The following is a 20927-nucleotide window of genomic DNA, read 5'->3' on the forward strand; positions in this document are numbered from 1 at the left end:
AGCGAACTGTGGATCACGCTGTTGAGTAGTGCCATCGGATATGCCTTACCCAGTCCCACGCTCAAATCGTCAAAGTCATAAGAGTAGACCGATAGAGAATGACAATAACCATGGTGTTTCCGTTTTTACCTTGTACCAGCATGTGCATCACGGGGATGACCAACAGCGGGAAGACGCGATTCGTGTACAGACTATTGACACATGTAAAAGAGATGTACGCCGACGAACCACCGGAAGCCATCTTGTATTGCTTCGGCATCCACCAGCCGCTATTCGAAGAGATGGAAAAGACGATTCCCAACATCGTCTATCACGAGGGCTTACCTACGATGGACACGGTCCGGGAATTCTCCGCCGATAGACGTCATCGGTTAGTCGTTCTAGATGATCTGATGCTTCAAGTAGTGCGCGACGTCGACATGGAACTTCTTTTCACACAGGGATGCCATCACAGACGATTGAGCGTCTTGTTTCTGACCCAAAACCTATACGTACAAGGATCCAGGTCGAGAACCATCGCCCTCAACACGACGTACTTGGTTCTGATGAAAAACGTGAGAGACGTCTCCCAGATCATGACCTTGGGGCGACAGCTCTATCCTGGACGTTGGAAGATACTGATGCAGAGCTTCGAGGACGCCACATCGACCCCCTACGCCTACTTAATCGTCGACTTGGCGCCAAATTCCGACGATATCTATCGTTTGAGGACCCATGTGTTCCCCGGAGAAGATACGACGGTCTACGTTCCACAGAAATTATAAGAGGAACGAACACACCACACTCATCAGGCATGAGTCGACTGCTGGACACCCATCACCATTTTCTACACCTGTTGCGGATCGCCAAGAAAGACCAGCGAAAGGCGTTGTTAAAGACAATCGACAAATCTCAACTGAAAGCCTTGTGTGAGGTCGCCCACAACATCATCAAAGGCACGATCGTACTAACACCGTCGGAGAAACTTCGACTGAAGCGATTCAAAAAGATCATCAACATCTTGGGCAGAAAGTCGTCGACGAGAAAAGAAAGAATTCAAGCTCTGCAAAAGGGAACAGAAGCTGTCGTTCGTCTTCTCGACGTCGTAGAAAGATGGAAAAAATGATCATGATACCTTACGACCGATACCAAACACTCTTAACCGACCAGAAAAAGTCGCAGAAAGGGGGAGGAACCAAGAAGAAGACACCGAAACTAGGACCTCCCGGAACACCGGTCAATCACCACGTGGATTCCAAGAACAATAAAACATGGATTGTACTTTGAACACGTTTTCTTTTGTATCTATGTCTGTATCAAGTTGATGTCTGTGTCAAGTGTTCAATAAAAATCATGTAGATTAAACGATCGTGTACGTTGTTTATCATGGAACATCAAGAGGTATTTTTCTACTTGCCGAGGTTAAGGTATTTTGTGACGTTGAAAAACACCTTTCGAAGTTTCATGCACCCAAGTCCTTCCTTTAATAAGACGTCACATGTTTCAGCATGACATATATTTATTCAAATGTACACATCATTTACAGACACAAAAACATTAGTCAATTACAATTCGATATCATTTTTAAAGATATTCCAAGAATACATTTATAAAAACAATACATTACACATCAAATGTGATACCTTTTCAATTTCGACACGTTAAAATTCATTCATTTTGAAAAATGGATGTGGAAAAATAAAACTACATTGAAAAACAATCACTGTCCTATGTTATTTCCATTGAGTTTTCGAACGTTTTCATTTCATTAACTCATCAGTTTTTGATTCCTTTAAATGGCATCATCATAGAATTTGCGTCGTTTAAAATCGAACTATGAACCTATTTCGAGACTCCATTTTTCCTATAGGAAATGTATGGGAACCAACACAAAAAGTAAAAAACAAGACATAGGTTTACACATCAAATGTCATACCTTTTCAATTTCGATACGTTAAAATTCATTCATTTTGAAAAATGGATGTGGAAAAATAAAACTACATTGAAAAACAATCACTGTCCTATGTTATTTCCATTGAGTTTTCGAACGTTTTCATTTCATTAACTCATCAGTTTTTGATTCCTTTAAATGGCATCATCATAGAGTTTGCGTCGTTTAAAATCGAACTATGAACCTATTTCGAGACTCCATTTTTCCTATAGGAAATGTATGGGAACCAACACAAAAAGTAAAAAACAAGACATAGGTTTACACATCAAATGTCATACCTTTTCAATTTCGATACGTTAAAATTCATTCATTTTGAAAAATGGATGTGGAAAAATAAAACTACATTGAAAAATAATCACTGTCCTATGTTATTTCCATTGCGTTTTCGAACGTTTTCATTTCATTAACTCATCAGTTTTTGATTCCTTTAAATGGCATCACCATAGAATTTGCGTCGTTTAAAATCGAACTATGGACCTATTTCGAGACTCCATTTTTCCTATAGGAAATGTATGGGAACCAACACAAAAAGTAAAAAACAAGTCAAATGTCATTCAGAGTCACTTTCAAAGTTATTTTTCAAAAGATGAATCAGATAACGTTCGTTATCGTCTAGGTCGACCTCCATGTTAGTTTCGTCGACTTCCATCGGTGTTTCGGACTCGTCGATTTTCATCGGTACTGGACATAGTTCTAAATCTAGGGGAACGGTAGACACCCCGTCTTGTAACACTCTCCTCTTACAATAGAAATAAGAAAACCCATTTCTAGTTTGTTGATAGGTGGATATGCCGTTGTTCCTAGCTCGGAATCCTTTGAGCGTCCCATTTCCCACCCGCTGTGTGTTGAGCACGTGTCGAAAGGTGGTCATGGGAGCTTTGACCCGTCTCTTGGTCACGCCTTTCGAGCTAAATTTCACTTCTCTGAGGAGACGTGGACGATGAATCAAGCGCTTCGCCCGGAGCTTCTTGGCACGTCTCAACAACTTGGATGCAGTCATCGTTGTGCTTGTAGTATTGACAAGCCTGTTCTTCTGAACGATATAAGTCTTGCTGCAGAGTCCTATGATGACATCACCAATAAATTCAACTTTAAAAAGTCCCGGGGTTCTCTTATCGTATTTGGCATGTTTGCTACAACAGATACGCGGAAACCACTCAGGGTCGACATCGTCTTGACAACATGCTGTCAGTGCGTGTTTGTACGCCTCTCGCATCTCTGGTCTGACGACGGAAGTCAGGTCTGGCCCGGACAAGGCCATGTAGGCGGAATCGGTGTCCATCTCGCAGTACGCGAAGTCGGCTCTGTCGACGTAGACGTCCAAGAAATCATAGTAGAATTGCAACATCCTTAATTTTGCGTATTGCAAGATGAAGAATCCGATCTGGATGGGAAGGTTTATTTTCAGTTCATCTTTGGATTTTTCGACCTCGAAATATTCGTCTTTTTCCAGAAGGGTCGTCAACTTTTTAAATTGAGGTTTATTGGTTTCTAGCATGACTAGGCCTTCCCCTTGGACGTACGACACGGACTGAAACTTTTCCTGGTCCATAATGGTGCCGCCGTACGCGCTGTTGCCTTCAAGTTTAGATGTATCGGCGATGACGGCTTTGTCGGGATTGGCGTCTCCTAGTCGTCAATTGTCGCTGACGACGTTAACGAAATCTCTAAAACATCGCTGCGGTTTAAATTCCACGACTTGGTAGATCTTCGTCACGAGCATACCGTGTTCCAGGTACCATTTCAGGAGTGGGGTGGCGATCAACATCTGACGAGCACGCATCCCTCCTACCAACAGACGACGAGGTTTCACCGACAACTCGAAACGAGGGACGTGATCTTGCATGTGATCTCCGATGAGGTCGAAAGGAACGTCGGTGGTGCAGAACAAAGGCGACATCTCTTCGAAATACTGATATGGCGTCATGGTCGGATGTTGAAAACAGGACGACCACTTATCGGGTACCCTGATGTCACACTCCACCATCCCGTAAAGGCAATTTGATATTACGGCTTCCAAGATTTCGTTTTCGGTGAGGGAACGTTGTGGTGTTGGTGGCTTTCTTGCATCGCAGAAAGATTTTAGCTTAGCGTCTCGTCTTAGGTTGTTTCTGAATTGACACTCCCACATTTCGATGACTGTATACCCTTGAGCCCAGATTGAGACGGTGGTCTTGACGGTTTTGTCGTACTTGATCTGTCGTTTCTCGTACCATTTCTTGTCCTTGACGTTTTTTGTCAACCAACAACTGTGTCCGTGCCAATAACAACCGTGAAATTGGTATACGGTATTGGTCTCAGAGTCGTATCCATCGACGGGGTAGGGTCCAATTTTCTTCTCTTTACCGATGTTTAGTTTATGTTGGATGTGGAGTCCCTGGGTGTGATTCAAAAATTCCATCCAGTCGTACATCATGGTGTACTTGTCCCGTTTCTGTGGTTTGAAACCATCCTCCAGACGTCGACGGGTGAAAGGACCCGTTGGCATCTCTTGATTTATCGACCATAGATATAACGCGTTAGCATCGAAACCAACAATTTTCTGACAAGGTTTGGTGAGATCATTCCGGATGTACGTCTGACCGACTTCGTGATGTCTGTTGAAGATGATGGATGGTCCACCTGTTAAATTGTTTTTGATTGTGAAGTACAGGTCGCTGTTGTTCTCGTCGAAGAGTGAAAAAGAGGCTCCCGCCCGATGCCCCGTGTCAAAGAGCATACGTCGTGAAATTCCTGGCACGCTGATGCTATTTTTAAACAGATCGATGTTTCGGTCGAAATAAAACTTTTGTAAACGTGTAACAGCTTTAACAAACGGACCTACATCCAAGTTATTGTAATAACACAAGTAGTCTTTAAATGTTGACATACCCTGGTCTCTCCAGACGCGTTGACAGGACTGGTACTCTTCTTGGCTTATGTTTGATGCTTTCAACGAACTGTAAAACGCTTTGTGTGGTGGTAGTTCCGTATGATTAAGCTTGTCGACATCGTTCAACCACTCGTAAGGAAAAAATCCCTTAGATTCCGGTACCTCATATGCTTTCAAAAATCCTGCATAACTAACGGGGGCGAGGTAGGAGGTTATGTCCAAAATCTTGAAAGTACCGTTGGCTAAACAGGCATAGCTATTGTTTCTTTTGACCGTAAACTTTTTTCCGGTTGTATGCATGTTGAGTGATTTGGAAAGATAAGACTTGATTAAGTTCATGTCGTATTTCGCCGAGTTAAATCCGAGAACTATGGTCTCACGGCAATAGTCATCTAGTTCGTCTTTGAGTTTCTGATAGATGTTTTTTTCTTTCTCGTTGACATCTTGGAGTTCTCCATCGTCAAGAGAAACACCGAGTTTATACTCATCGTCGTCGTAGTCATCGAAAAGGGCTTGCAGCGGATTGGCAATGTCTTTTCCTATCTGATCGAAAACATCAGAAAATTTTTGCTGAGCCATTTCCATTGTTTTGTCGGCGATTTTGTTCATATAATGTACCATCTTGCCGACGAGGGTTTCGACGTCAGGGTCAACGATACAATGAGGTTCTGTGTAACCTTCGACATTACTACAAAGCGAGACGGATATAGGTTCATGACGCTGGGTCCACGTCAATTTCTCGGAATTGGATTCTTTGATGGGAATGAGCATGGCTTCGAAATCATAGACGATAAACCACTTACATAAACGATCTTCTAAGGGAACGTTGATACCGTGTTCCTCTAGTTTTTCGAAAATTGTCTTTGGGGTGGAATAGAACCCACCAGGGAATCTGTATCTTGTCTGTCCGGTGCATTTGAGTTGATGTCGTTTCATGTTGTTCATCTCAAGACATTTTATTTACTACAACCAAACAGTTATTAAAAGTACTATTTCAATACGTCTATCTTGTTATATTTAAAGCAGAAAGATATCTAGTATTATTTGTCTGTTATAGAATAAACTTTGAGAAAGCCCCGGTATTGTCACCCACGAACATAAAATACGGAACACCCTATATCGTTCATAAACAGAAAAGGATGAAATTCTAGATGTGTGGAATTACGTATTTCATACATAGAAATAATAAGAGTACTTCATATATTATGCAAATTTTGGAAGTATGGATACTTAGAATACGGCTTAAATTAAATAAACATTATATTTTAGCGGCCACATACATACATGTATACTTCATTCTATAGGGGTTTCGTGCTGTGTTCCTCAAATGAAAAGATTTTCATCTGAAAAAGTTTTAATTTCTTTTTGCCATAGATTATATTTTTCCGGAGACAATTTGATGATAATCAACAAAATATATAAATGTTTTCTTTGCTGATTCATATATATGATTTCTGTATTTCGTCTACTTTTCATCGTGTGAGATATTTGATAATTTTATTTTAATTTCATTTTAGTTATTCAGATTAATTCATAATAAATAATTTTGACATCGTGTATATTTAAAAGGAACTTCGGACATCTAAAATTTCAGCAAATACTACTGGACGTATTATTTCGAGGATTTATCTCAATTTATTTATTTGGTATGTATTTTACACAGTTTATCGATGATAAATAGTGAATAGAAATTACGTGCTAATCAGTGATATTAATTAAGTCTAATTAATCTAGATGAAGTGCGTTTCTACATGTATCAATAAACGAACATCTGGATTTCGTGTCAGAGTGATGACCAGTGATTTCGTTCACCAATTATGACAATGAAATGAGAATATGTAGAGCATATCGTTTCCATCGGAATAGATTAATATCTTTTGAGGAACCGATCCTTGAAATCTCCTAAAAAGGTTCAATCTACCCAAAATATGGAGTGTGAAATCCACGCTATCAAACTGTATAAAAACAGTGCGTATATTGTATTCACTCACAGTTCTTTGTAAAACATCGAAGTTGTGCCTTAAAGTTTATTCATTCAATCGGACTTTGTTCTATTTTCTATTTTCTAACATGTCTTATATCACGGATACACCCGTCAGTGCAGAAGATCTGGTAAGTTTATTTCAAGCATTGTATTTGATTCATTTGTACATTTAATTTAAAACCTTGTCTTTAATGTCTTTATTTAAATCATTGACATTGATTTACTTGTATACTAAGTCATTATACATATTTCCGTTTATTCAAAAATACTTCAGAAGATATCCTTGTACAAAATTTATAATCTATATAGTTCTGTTAACAATATTTTACCGTATATATATATATATATATATTTACCGAACTGCGAAATAAAAGATATTTTTCGATACTTGCAAACCGTTTAACAAATTTATAGATTTGAATTTCTGTCTTTTAATATGATTCAAATGTAACCGGAAATATAGATTTTTTTTTCTTTATTCTTTAAGATATATGTATAAGAATCTTTATCATCAAAACCATATGTTTTTCAATATAAAATTATTATAAAAAATTCTCTTTACGTATTCTTTGAATTTTTTTTTTATATCGAAATGCTATCAAAAATATGCACGAACTGCGAAATAAAAGATATTTTTCGATACTTGCAAACCGTTTAACAAATTTATAGATTTGAATTTCTGTCTTTTAATATGATTCAAATGTAACCGGAAATATAGATTTTTTTTTCTTTATTCTTTAAGATATATGTATAAGAATCTTTATCATCAAAACCATATGTTTTTCAATATAAAATTATTATAAAAAATTCTCTTTACGTATTCTTTGAATTTTTTTTTATATCGAAATGCTATCAAAAATATGCAATAACATATTTCCGTATATATTTACCAAACTGTGAAATGAAAGTTATACGAGTAGAGAAGCTTATTGTTAACATTGGAATAAAATCTCGGTTTATTTTTGCTAATTTATTTCATTGAAATATGTTGCATATGCATGCGGATATAAAGCTTTAAACAAACCTGAATTTATACAAAACCTAACCAATGTAAAACATGTAAAACTAATATCTTCTCTTTTTCTTTTTTTTTCTGATACTAGGTTTTTGACCAACCCACTAGAAGGGTTTTATGGAGTCGGGGGAGTCCAAAAACTATAGAGACTCCAGTTGTAGAAAAATCAGCGGTAAGCGAAAATTTTACTTTACTGAGTTAATTTTGTTTCCTTTTGGTACTTCCATGATTAATAAACTGTCATGATTTAAAAGAAAAACAAAACACGCAAGAATGGGAGCTAAACGTACAAAAGACAATGATGTAGATAGCGAAACGTATATTCAATTGTTTTTTATTGACGAATTTTGAACTTATTCACGTCATGAATTATATCTAGCTTCAATGAACAGGTTTTGTTTTAAAAATGTTGATTCGAGCATTATTTATCATACATTTATATACATGTATGTATATGTTTACATTCCATTTCAGACTATAGCCTGGGAGTCAAAAGCTCGCAAGAGATTATTTTCGCCGGGACCATCTTTTGGAAGCATGGAATCGTTCCTGGATCTAGCTGTGGTAAGATAAATTTACTTTAGCATTCGTAAGCTTTTATGTACAAACTATTTTGAATTGATTATTGATATACTAAATGTTGAGAATTGGATCCATTCGTACATTTTTAGGATAATTTATTGATATCGTTAGTTATGAGAATATTACAAATAAATAAAAATGAAATACACCCAGGAAGAACAATAACCTACTTGACTCAAAAACTAACTTTATAATCAAAAGAAGGGCTAAGGCGTATAAATTTATGATACACAATCTCTACACGCACAACACAATATCCAAAGCAAAGGATCAGTGCTTGTATTGCTGTTCTTTATCTCAAAGTCACAGTTTAAAATAAAAAATCTTGCCCTAAACTTTGATGGAATTTTATGTTAAGACACAGTTTTTTGTTTTCTCTTTGCAGTCAATAGAAAGGCTTTATCCAGAAAAAGAGAGAATTGAGGCAGAGAATCGCAAGCTAAAACAGAAAGTGACCATGTTAAAACAAAAACTGAACAATCGAATATGGAGGCAACCAGATATTAGTCGTCTACGACCAAGAACTATTAAAAAGTAGTGTTGTCAAATTGTACAGTTTTGACTAAGCGGTTACTGGGACAACCTTCTATTAAAATTTGTAAATCTTTCTGCGTGTTGTAGTAATTTACTTGGTGCATACTTTTCTGTGAAATTCACGTGGAAATATATGAACATACCATTGATAAAGAAGGTAGAACAACTCTGAAACCCAACTTATTGTTTAGTGTTGTGTTCGTAACATCTATCCGTATCTTTTTTGTTTCTATCATAAGAGAAATTGACTTACTGTTTGGTTACATTGCTGACGGTGTTTGTATAATCTGCATTTCCTGGTATATTTCTTCCCACATTTGATGCACATAAATTTGTTATCAGTGTGATGCAAATTTACGTGCTGGTTTAACTCTCTTTGACGATCAAATTCTAGATCGCAATATCTACAAAGGATTTTACACTTGCGACAATGATCGGAATATACGTCTTTTCTGTTGAACGTATTGTCACATTTACTACAGGTAAATCGTTCACCATTACTGTGAATAGATTTCTTGTGTCTGTTTAGTTCAGATTGTCGACCAAAGGTTTTTAAACATACATCACATTGAAAAACCATTTTTCTAAGTACCAGTTCCTTACAGTGTGGAACTTTCCTATATGATTGTGTAAAGGATAAATAAGATTTCATTGGTTGAACGTATCAGATGATCATGTTACTGTTTGCTATATTTGTTCAGTATGAGTCATTACTCGATACCTTCATTACCGGTAGTGTGTTTATAGTTACCACATGTTGGTGATCAAATGTTTACATTACTTCGTCTAATATGAACATTGTTTTGAAATGGTTAGTATTTCCATCACAAACATATATCAAATTGTACTCTTTTTGTTATCTCGTTTATATCAAGCAACGAGAAATAAGAAGGTGTCCGATAAAACGAATGAAATTTCAAAAAGTACTTTTCCACGCTATTCAAATGAGCAAAGTATACCGTATTTTTAAACAAAGCGAACGGAAAAATACTTCTTGAATTTTCATGTTACTGATTTCCCTGTGCTACACTGAACAATACTAGTAATAGAAAAGGCAAGACAGAATTCAAAATTTACAAATTTAATTACATAGTTTTGCACTATTACACATGAAATAATTACAACTTCATATTAACAAGTCAATATTTCACATAAAGTTCTTGTACATTATCAATGTTACCGTTCCATTCCATAACATGGTCGATATTACACATCGTAGTTGAATTTGATGATTGGATTTAACCTAAAGTTTATAGCTATTGTCAATCTCACCAATCCAAAACGTTGTCTGGATTACACTCGGAACATCGTAGAAATCCAAGTTGATTTTGATGGTCTGAGCTATACGAACAAGGAACAATAGAGTTCAACTCTGGCACAAAGTCACCAATCACACTAGACACGTCTTTCAGTTTAGCGTATTCTCCAGGTCTAAGCGTGATCCCTTTTCTGGTAGGCACTACCTCTGTTGCATTTGGAGGTAACCAATATTGTCTTATGTTTACACAATTAGCTCTGGCTTGTACGGATGAGTACACGTTTCCCCCAAGGTGTGATGAGTGGTCTTTCTGTTCCGCTAGGGCTTGGTCCAATTTATCAAAACTGTCTGTCAACAGTTTCCATCTGTTTAAAGAGAGAGAAATTCCCTTTCTCGTTGGGATTAACTTTTCGTCTTTCAGCTCCCATTCTCGTACATCAATTCTGATTTGGTCTTTCCATTCTTTGGCCTGTACAAATCTGTTATTATTTAACTCTATGTTACAACGTGCGTTCTCCATCTCGGGCAATTGACGAATGATGAAGTGGTGAAGAAAAACTATCAATTTATATTCTCATTTCATAGTGACCACATTCACACGTTGTATCCAAATAAGTTCATCGGGTGAGGCTGAAAAGATAGTGTTACCTCCTCGAACAACATTTGCCTGGTCATATAATCAAATTTGGATTCAGATCGACTACGTCATCGTGAAAAAGAATAGATTGATCAAATTTGGATTCAGATCGACAATGACTTCGTCGTCGTCGTGTGGAAGTATAGGTTTTCACAGATCGTTATGACTTCTGTTGATTGATAGGGAGGGAGGGTCATGACCATATTTATCCGTGCCAGCGTGCCTACCTTTTTTCGGTGGGAGGGGCATGACCATATTTATCCGTGCCAGCGTGCCTACCTTTTTTCGGTGGGAGGGGCATGACCATATTTATCCGTGCCAGCGTGCCTACCTTTTTTCATGCACCTAAAACTGATCACTCCCTACTACTATGGTGATTATTGTTTGTACGTATCATTGCACGTAGTGTGATAGCAAAACGTGACACGAAAAATGAGTTTATTTGATTGGATAGTCGAACAAAATGAAACGATATTGTGATATTTCCTTAACCTTTGGTTAGTTCATTGATGCTTTTCATAGTTCAAAACGATATATATTTCCGGCATTTCAACGTCTAAAAAACTGCTATAATAATCGAATTATGAGGAAAAACTACTGATATTTAATGAATGATTGTATTCTTTTAGCTCCAGCGGTTTTAGTAACAAAACACAATATTAAGTATACTTCGTGTATGTTTGGTTGAAACATTCTATATCACTTCAGGAAGAGCATAACTTGTATGAACTGTTTCATACCAGAATTGGACTGTTCAGAAGAGCATACTACCATAAAGTTACAAAGGCAGTAGAATTAATGTAAGTGAAAAAAAAAAACACCACTTTCGGCTTATACAAATACTCGCTTTTCCAAGTTTAACATATTCATGCTATGAAATTAAATATCTGATAGCTTTCCAAAATAAGTTAAGTGGTTATTCAAGGTCATTACCAACCTATGTAAGACTATATATATATTGTATATTTGTTTTATGCACCACCTACGATAGTAGAGGGGCATTATGTTTTCTGGTCTGTGCGTCCGTCCGTTCGTTCGTCCGTCCGTCCGTCTGTCTCGATTCAGGTTCAAGTTTTTGGTCAAGGTAGTTTTTGATGAAGTCGAAGTCAAATCAACTTGAAACTAAGTACATATATGCCTTATGATATGATCTTTCTAATTTTATTACCAAATTAGAGTTTTGACCCCAATTTCAGGTTCACTGAACATAGAAAATGATAGTGCAAATGTCAGGTTTAAGTTTTTGGTCAAAGTAGTTTTTGATGAAGTTGAAGTCCAATCAACTTGAAAATTACTATACATGTTTCCTATGCTTTGATCTTTCTAATTTGAATGCCAAATTAGAGTATTTACCCCAATTTCACGGTCCACTAAACATAGAAAATGATAATGCGAGTGGGGCATACGTGTGCTATGGACACATTCTTGATTCTAGACAACACATAATATACGTTCATAATATTTCAATTATGCTAGAAGATTTAACTTTTGACCTACAATATGATACTTCTACTCTATAGGAATTTACAGCAGTTACATATCACTTTGTTGTTCTGACGTGAAATTCTTACTTCTAAAAATAAAAGAAAAAACTGAAAAAGGCAAACAAAAAATCAAAAGACAAAAGATACTTTGATGTGCCAATCTTTTTTTTCTCTGCATTTAACATAATTGTACGCTACAGGAATACAAGCAATTTGACTCTTGTAAAAAAAAAGCTAAACAACCAAAACGCTAAATGGAACATATCTGAAACATATGTATTGAAAGTGTTCGGTAACTGTCAAAAACATGGCTTTAACTTTACAATAAATAACCTGTGTTGAGTAAACAATTAAATTATTAAGGAAAAAATTACTTGAACAGCCTTTAATATCGTGTTATTTTGGGCAAAAACTAGTCTATCTTTACAAAATGTGGGTCCGCAGTGAATATTCCACTAAACCAAATGCGTCTTATAGAAACCAAATTGGTTGGTATAAAAATAAATAATCACATATTTTGTACTGATATGTACGTTTTGTGCATGGCCAATAATAGCCGGAAGTCAAGGTTGGTTATCAGCCCTTGGGGCCAATAGCGAAATCAGCCCTCGAAATCCATATCGATCCCCTGATTTTTACTTCCGGTAACCTGTCAATTAAAAACTATTTGTAAACAAGTTGTCATCCGAAGCAGCTAGACGATCAGGAGAGGTTTTTCACAGATCAAATGAAGAGACATGTAAAATCATACAAAAAATGAAAAATGAGAAAACAATGAAAAGAAATTTAGAAAGTTAAGAATCTGTAAAAATCAACAGTGGAAATCACAAAAGTTCCCGTAAAATTTTGACGTCATAAAGAATTCAGAAAACATATGACGCCACAATGGAAAAGTGATTGTTGTATTACATCGAAAGTTAAAGTGGGAACATATTTCCAAACCATGGTGTATTCTTCCACAGCATAAATTGGAAATGTACCACTTTATAAGTCTTTTAATATTTACAATTCTGAGAAGTAATATATTTATTGTTAATTATGTGTTAAACTTTTCACAAAACTTTGTTTACTCACTGTGATACATTTTTTAAAATTTTGTACGTTAAATGTTTTTTTTTTTGGAATGTTTTTTGAGAAATCAAACATAACTTGGTATATGCTTTCTTTTTTTCTCTTGCTTAAAAATATATGATAAATAGATTATTACATGTCATTTTTCATATGGTCCTTGATGTCAGCCCACGACCCATATCAAGCCCTCTGGCTTGATATGAGAGTCTAAAGTTGATACCAGGGCAAATATGGAAAATGCCATGTAATAATCTTTAAATAATCAATTATTAGTAGTCAATATATTTTTAAAACTGATTGTTTTACCCTTGAAAGTTTTTATTTGAATTTTGACATTATCGTAAATATGTATACCACACCCATTATATATGGAATGAAAACGGGAAACGTGTTTAAGGACTCTTTTAGAGACAACAATACTGAAGAAGCTAAAAACACACAAATTCAAGATGTATTTGCTTCCAGTGACATACAGCAGGGAATTAAAACCACTGCCGTCCGAAATATCAACAGAACTTAAATGATTTTCTCGTGTTCGAAAAAGATACAACTACAAAAGACACTCTGGTACAGATTCAAATGTTACTGCGAAAACATCATGTTTCACCGTCGCTGTGACTAAGGTTAACCTTATTATTTTTTATTTTTTATTTTTTCCCCATTGTATTGTATTTCCATCGGTTATCTAGTTAACTTAATAACACCGTTAAAACACCCCGAATCCGGAAGCGGGCTTAAGCTATATACTATCATAAGGTCGATTGTCAAGGACAGTTTTAAAATCTATATCAAAACTATCTTTGAATATCAAACGAAACGGGCAATATAAATCTCAATGAAACACTTGTATGATTTCAGGTTGACTGATGCTTTAGTAAAAGCCAATGAACATCTAGTATTCACGACCCATAAAGGGTAAGGACTTTGAAAGTAGATAATGATTTTAATAATAGAAGAAAACTATACTCGTAACTTGGACAAAAACCTGTAAAACATTTAGAAATTGTTTGAATAATAATGATGGACATATTTAACAAACACTTAGACAATCAACCAAATCAAAGATTTAACGAACAAGACATACATAGCAAAAGCCGTCTGTGATAAAAAAAAAACAAAAAAAAAACAATGCATATTACAAAGCATGAACCATTACTGATTTCTAAGATTTTTAATGTAATATAATTCGCCTTAAAAGAATATAAAATGTAATATAGATTTCTGAATTATTTTTTACCGCTAATTTTATAAACCTGGATACTTGCTAAAAATTATTAAATTTCTTTTCTTCCAAAGAGAAAAGATCAAGATGAGTACTGCATGGAAACACCTAGATGTATACGAAGAGCTTACTGATAATATTTTTGAAAGAATTTTAATAAAAAATAATGAAAAAGAAGATATGAAAAAAGCACAGGAGTTGATAAAAAATGTCTATAAGCGCAAGCTTTACAAGCTAGTTGATGAAACATCACCAATAAAGGTTTTTATATTTATTTTATAATCTTTAAGTAATTAAATATCGGCTGATTTTAAGACGTAACTGATCTATATAAAAAAGTAGATGTGGCATGTGTGATAGATAAAAAAAAATCTCCGCCTAAGACTACATGACATTAATGTTAACAATCATAGGTCATAGTGCGGCTCTTTTAAACAATTTTGAAAACATTCTCCAATTCAATCGGTAGGTATTTTCAAATTACACTATTGTCCATCAAAGGAAGTCTCCAACGATAAGTTAGTTTACGATCTAGTATACAAAAATGTTAATTGCAAATATCTGCAATTGAATGAGCAAAATAATCAATTGAAAATATCTGCAATAAAATGATAGAAAACAAACTAATTGCAAATAAACTCGTCATGGATAACAAGATTAAAATGCTGAATGCGTTTTGTTCGTTTAAAACAAATCTTACCAGTGACACTGGAATAAAAAAAGGTTAAAGGCCAAATAAAAAAACGTTTAAATACCACGAGGAACCTTATTTCAGAAAGATTTTGCCAAAGTTTTGTAAACAGCATCAAAATCACAATATTAGTTTATATTATCACATTTGAAAAAACGCATACTCTTTTGCTTGCTTTGAATTTCTATCCTTTAGGAAATTGAAGGAAAACATGATATCTTGCGGGACCATTTGCTAACAACAACAGATCTCAACAAAGATGATTTTGCAGTGCAAGTAAGAATTTTTAGTGCGTTTTGACAGGCTTTCTGTTGAACCATTAGAGTTCGGGACTAGATGCTTAAAACGTTTTAAAATTCACATTAATATCAGTGTTTTTAAACTTACAACTAATACAAAGGTGATCGAGACAACGTACAGGAAGAGTGTCATGCAATAAAAGTGGGAAAACCCTAGTACGGTTTCGAATAATGCAAGTTATAATTACGGAAATAATGACGTATCGAATTGTATCCTTTTACACGGTTGGTTAATCTTATAAATGGATTAACAGTATCATACATAAAAGATGGATTCTTTGTTTCATTTATGAGTGAGGATTCCCCCACAGATCTGGGCGAACATTATTTGAGTGTAATAGTATTTGAACTAGCTGTTTTTTTACCATGTAAATGACCCAAGCCACAAAGAACTGTTAGTTACATCCAGGGTTTTCGCTGGCGGTCGCCATTTTCGCAATTTGCGAAAAAATAATAATTGTGGCGATAAAAAATTGTCATTTGCGAAAGAATTTGGCGAAAGAAATATTTTTAACGATTTATTTCCTCAATCTTGTTTATTTACTTTTTTCCGAGTTTCTCGGACTTTACCCGATCAGACAATACTCGGAATTCACCTTGACCTCATTAAGATTTGGACAGAAAATCAATAATCAGCTGATTGTATTTTATAGCTATCGACAACAAAGCACTAATTAATAAAGGTGTTGATTGTATTTTTTGAAAAAATGATATGGTTAAATGGCTATCGCTAAATGTCACATACATAATTGATTCACACTTTGCGACGCACGTGTTTGAAGCTAACTTTTGACGTCTCCTCTCCTTTAAACGATAGTTTAGAAAAGAAAGCTGTTGTTGTGACGAAAAATGTTCAAAAGCAAGAAAAATCTCCGATTGAAAACTTCAATTATCCTTTGACTTTAATATAGGTAATTGCTTAGGGAGTCTACTGTAACTTCGTTTGAGTGACACACGTGTTTCAAGCATAAAATTACGTCTCAACTTTTTCATTTACGATGGTCAAGAAAAGAAAACTGTCCAAAAGGTTGGGAACAATCCCTCGAATGAGAGTAACCCTTCAATGTTATGACTACACATGAAATGAGAAATCAATTTCATGTGATGAAAGCGTTTGTTTTGTTGTAAAAACCACTTCTTAGCTAGTACAAAAGGGCACATCAGTATTTTTCTTTTAAATAAACTTTCCCAACGAACTATACTGGTATTATATGATCAAAAGATATCCATGAATTTTGTTACATTCCAGAACTTATATCTTCTTTATTATTAAAACTATAGTGGCCCCCTCATTTAGAAAAGCTGTTTAGAATACTATGACTATGTTTCCCTTTTAAGTTAAAAAAAATCTGTTGTTTTAAAGTAAATGTTTAGTGTTTATTCATTAAAATGTAGACTCTCAAATAAGTTTGAGAGAATAATCATAGATACAATGGCTCTAAATCATCTTATTTAAAGGAAGTAGGGGGGATAGAAAAAAAGGTAAATTTTAAACGAAAAATTTATTTATGTCACTTGGCGAAAAAAATAATCAAGTGGCGAAAAATATATTGTTTTGGCGAAAGAGGTGGCGAAAAAATAATTGACCCAGGGGAAACCCTGGTTACATCAAATAAGTTAATTAGGTGTTTAACCTAACATTCCCTATTAGAGGTACAACAATTCACTTCTTACTCAACTAAAATATCTGAATGAACCATATGCTTAACAGTATTCAAAACACAACGTATAAAACTCAAGACTGAGCGAATCCAATCCACCGCAGATGATATCATGTGCTCCGTTCGTTTCATCGGCTTGAATGCTACAACGTTCCTAATAACTGTATTCATTTTTTCTTCCACAGAAAGTAACTTATTCATATGGAAAAAAGCTGGAAAATCCGATCACTTCAGTATATTTCTACAGGAAAGATAATTATATGGAGTGTTTTCAAGGAACCAGGTCAACAATGGTACTTACTTAAGCTAAATATAAGTCAGATTGTTTTTTTTACTGATTTTTTTTTTAGACATAAGGACATAGATTATAATTGACACATGTTTCTCCAAATATATCTTCACATTAAAACGTCTTCGTTTCTCAACATATAAATGAGAAAGTATTATTCGGTATTAATATTGTTTGTTTTGTTTCCAGACCTCACTGTTTTTGCCAGAAACATTTCAAGAGGAAATTCTTCGGGTGTATTCAAAGAACGATGAAAAAATCGATACATTAAAGAAAGAAACAACTGAATGGTTAAAACAGAATGGCCTTTCTTCCGTGAATGATCCAGCAATTAAACAGGAACAGCGGGGAAGTGCAGAGGATGGAAGTAAAACTAAACACAAGTCAAGTATAGAGGGAATGCCCGGACCTTCGAAAAGGCCAAAGTAAAAACAACAAACATTAACATTAACCTTTTTTTAGTTGATAGTGATCAGAATTAACTGAACATGAATTATTCGCCTTATTTCAATTAGCATACTTTTATACATTTAAATTTATCATTTATTACAATAATTTACTTTTATATCTACGCAGTCTTTGTTGTAATATGTTAACTTTCGTGATCCGAAAAATTCAAAAATAATAACATTTAATGTTAACTTTTTTTCAATTATTGATGATGTTTCGTACACTTATTTAGGTTATATATGTTATCTTTTTGTACAAATTATAATTTGCATTTTGACTTTGTACAAATTGTAAGAAATAATTACTATATTCAACTTTACACAGATTTGCAATAAAACTGCGCAACTAGTATTTTCATCACAAGAAGAAGATTTCATGCAGGAAAAAATCTATCTTTGTTCTCTTTAATTGAAAATTATCTATGTAATTCTACCAGAATCTCAATTTACCTCAAACTGTTAAGTTATATATTTAGATACTTTTGAATAGTGTAATTATTATTAAATAATATTTTTTAAGTGTAACTTGATACCCCGTGATTGTTAATCCTTAAAAAGTATTAAATCATGATTTTTTGGTCATTCTGAGCACACAAAGATTCACATGGTCTACTTCCTGGCACTGAACATAGGAGAACAATATCCTATGCAGGTTACAGTCTTATAATTTACTACTTCATAGGCGTACAAGCATAACAGCTAACTTTATAAATAAACAATGCTACATAGCAAATTGTGTTCATGTTCATATAATGTATGTAATTTTGTAAAATTGTGATTTAATCAGGAAATAAAAATGGGACATACCACGAAAAATAAAAAGCTATGAAACTTTGAAGTCAAAGCTTATTTTGATTGCTGTTTTTACTAGGCTGCATCACTTCAGCCTTCCTGGATTGCTATCCGCAATCAGATGCAAGATTTTTTTTCATTCTATATATATGTTTCAATTCAGCATAAACTTTTAATCCAACAATTTTTTTTCCGATTCTCAGTACTCTTCAATTCCGTACTTAATTTCGAAATACAAAGAATGTTAATCTTATGAATAGGTTAACGTAGCTGTAATAGGCAAAATAGTCCGGTACGTGGGTCAATTTTGTACTTTATTTGGCATTTTCACTTTTTGTCGAATCGTACGTCGTTGATAATTAAATCCCGCGTTTGGCGTACAGCGATTTAATTCTGGTATCCATTATGAGGTCATTTATAATTACTTGGTAAATGATACTCTTGGTTGAGGTCAAAACTTTGACAATGCTCTCCTATATTAAAATGCGTCACTAATGAGTGTTTTGAGGACGAAACTCGCATCTGGAGTACTACATTTTGATATACTGATATTTATTGTTTAGTCAACACTCATATTATTACCAATACTCCGAGTAAGGTATCTGCTAAATACTGAACATTTATTATGTCTCGACTCTGTATTCGTTACAAAAACAACACAACAAAAACGTTTCAGTCTGACCTTTAGTTTGTGTTCTTCGCCTAATATTTCGGTGTATCAAGCTAAATTCTTAATAACTATCAAACATTTTATCTTTAAAAACTGTCAAAGATCTTCTTCATTCAATGTTGTAGTAAAGTATATTAAATTAATGGAATTTACCTTCTTGTATATTGTAAAACATCCTTTGAATGGTACTTTTACTTGTCTTTAGTCTTTAGTTTTTTATGTTGTGTCTTCTCTTTGCTATTATGTGTCTGTTTGTCTTTTTATTTTTAGCCATGGCGTTGTCAATATAAAAAAGAAGATGTGGTACGATTGCCAATGAGACAACTGCCCACGAGAAACCAAAATGACACAGACATTAACAACTATAGGTCACCGTACGGCCTTCAACAATGAGCAAAGCACATACCGCATAGTCAACTATAAAAAGGCCCCGATATGACAATGTAAAACAATTCAAACGAGAAGTTTATTTTCAATCTATGAGTTTGACTGTCCCTCTTGTGTCTTTCGCCCCTCTTGTACTTGAAAATTTATTCAATTCTTTTCATTACCCTTTACCACAATCTTATCAAACAACAGGGTGGGTTTTTTTTTTGGTTTTTTTATTTTTTATTTTTTTTTTTTTATTTAATAGTCGTTTGAAAGATCTTCTGTCAATGTTGATGATGCAACTCATATAACATCTTCTTTTAAATGAGAAAAGTAACTATGCACGATATACTTACTGGCGGTTGATGCGATAATTCAGGCTATATTTTTTTATTTCAAAGGAAACATTAATGTACGTTTTATCCTTAATGAATATTTACACGTTGTATATTGCAAAAATAGAGGCCCTTTAGTAGCAGACTTGTTCCTATAGATTTTTTCCCCTGAAAATACCCGTCTTAATTCCATCTAATTAACAAATTCCTGGTACCTTTGATAACTATTTACACCACTGGGTCGATGACACTGCTGGTAGACGTTTCGTCTCCGAGGGTATCACCAGCCCAGTAGTCAACATTTCGGTGTTGACATGAATATCAATAATGTGGTCACTTTCATAAATTTTACTGTTTACAAAACTTTGAATTTTTTGAAAAACTAAGGATTGTCTTATCTCTGGCATAGATTACCTTAGCCGTATTTGGCACAATTTTTTGGAATTTTGGATCCTCAGTGCTCTTCAACTTCGTTTTTGTTTGGCTTTATAAATATTTTGATATGAGCGTCACTGATGAGTCTTATGTAGACGAAACGCGCATCTGTCGTACTAAATTATAATCCTGGTACCTTTGATAACTATCAAAAACACTTACTAGTACCCTTTTCATGATGTGCTTTTGCCTTTAATAACCTAAGATTCCATAAATATACTGCAAAATTGTATCCAAAGAAATTAACTTTAAATAAATCTAATATGAACAGCAAAGTTTATCCTCTTATTAATTTAGATATTTCAATGTTAAATAGATCAACAATACACAGCCATCACTGTTTTTCCT

The 20927-nt window shown here is 34.5% G+C and overlaps 1 protein-coding gene across 3 annotated transcripts in view; it reads left to right on the plus strand.

The window, feature by feature from the left end:
• LOC143079091 (deoxynucleoside triphosphate triphosphohydrolase SAMHD1-like) overlaps positions 1-18827 on the plus strand; it is a 77575-nt gene extending 58748 nt beyond the window's left edge. For all 3 annotated transcript variants that reach the window (XM_076254260.1, XM_076254262.1, XM_076254261.1), the window contains exons 9-14: positions 11521-11612; positions 14226-14282; positions 14664-14850; positions 15476-15556; positions 17426-17533; positions 17719-18827. In XM_076254260.1, the coding sequence (XP_076110375.1) occupies positions 11521-11612; positions 14226-14282; positions 14664-14850; positions 15476-15556; positions 17426-17533; positions 17719-17958 (765 nt within the window). In that variant the 3' untranslated portion in view covers positions 17959-18827. The remainder of the gene's footprint in view (positions 1-11520; positions 11613-14225; positions 14283-14663; positions 14851-15475; positions 15557-17425; positions 17534-17718) is intronic.
• Positions 18828-20927: the final 2100 nt, after the last annotated feature.

The sequence above is a fragment of the Mytilus galloprovincialis genome, chromosome 6 (assembly GCF_965363235.1).
Source record: "Mytilus galloprovincialis chromosome 6, xbMytGall1.hap1.1, whole genome shotgun sequence".
NCBI lineage: Eukaryota > Metazoa > Mollusca > Bivalvia > Mytilida > Mytilidae > Mytilus > Mytilus galloprovincialis.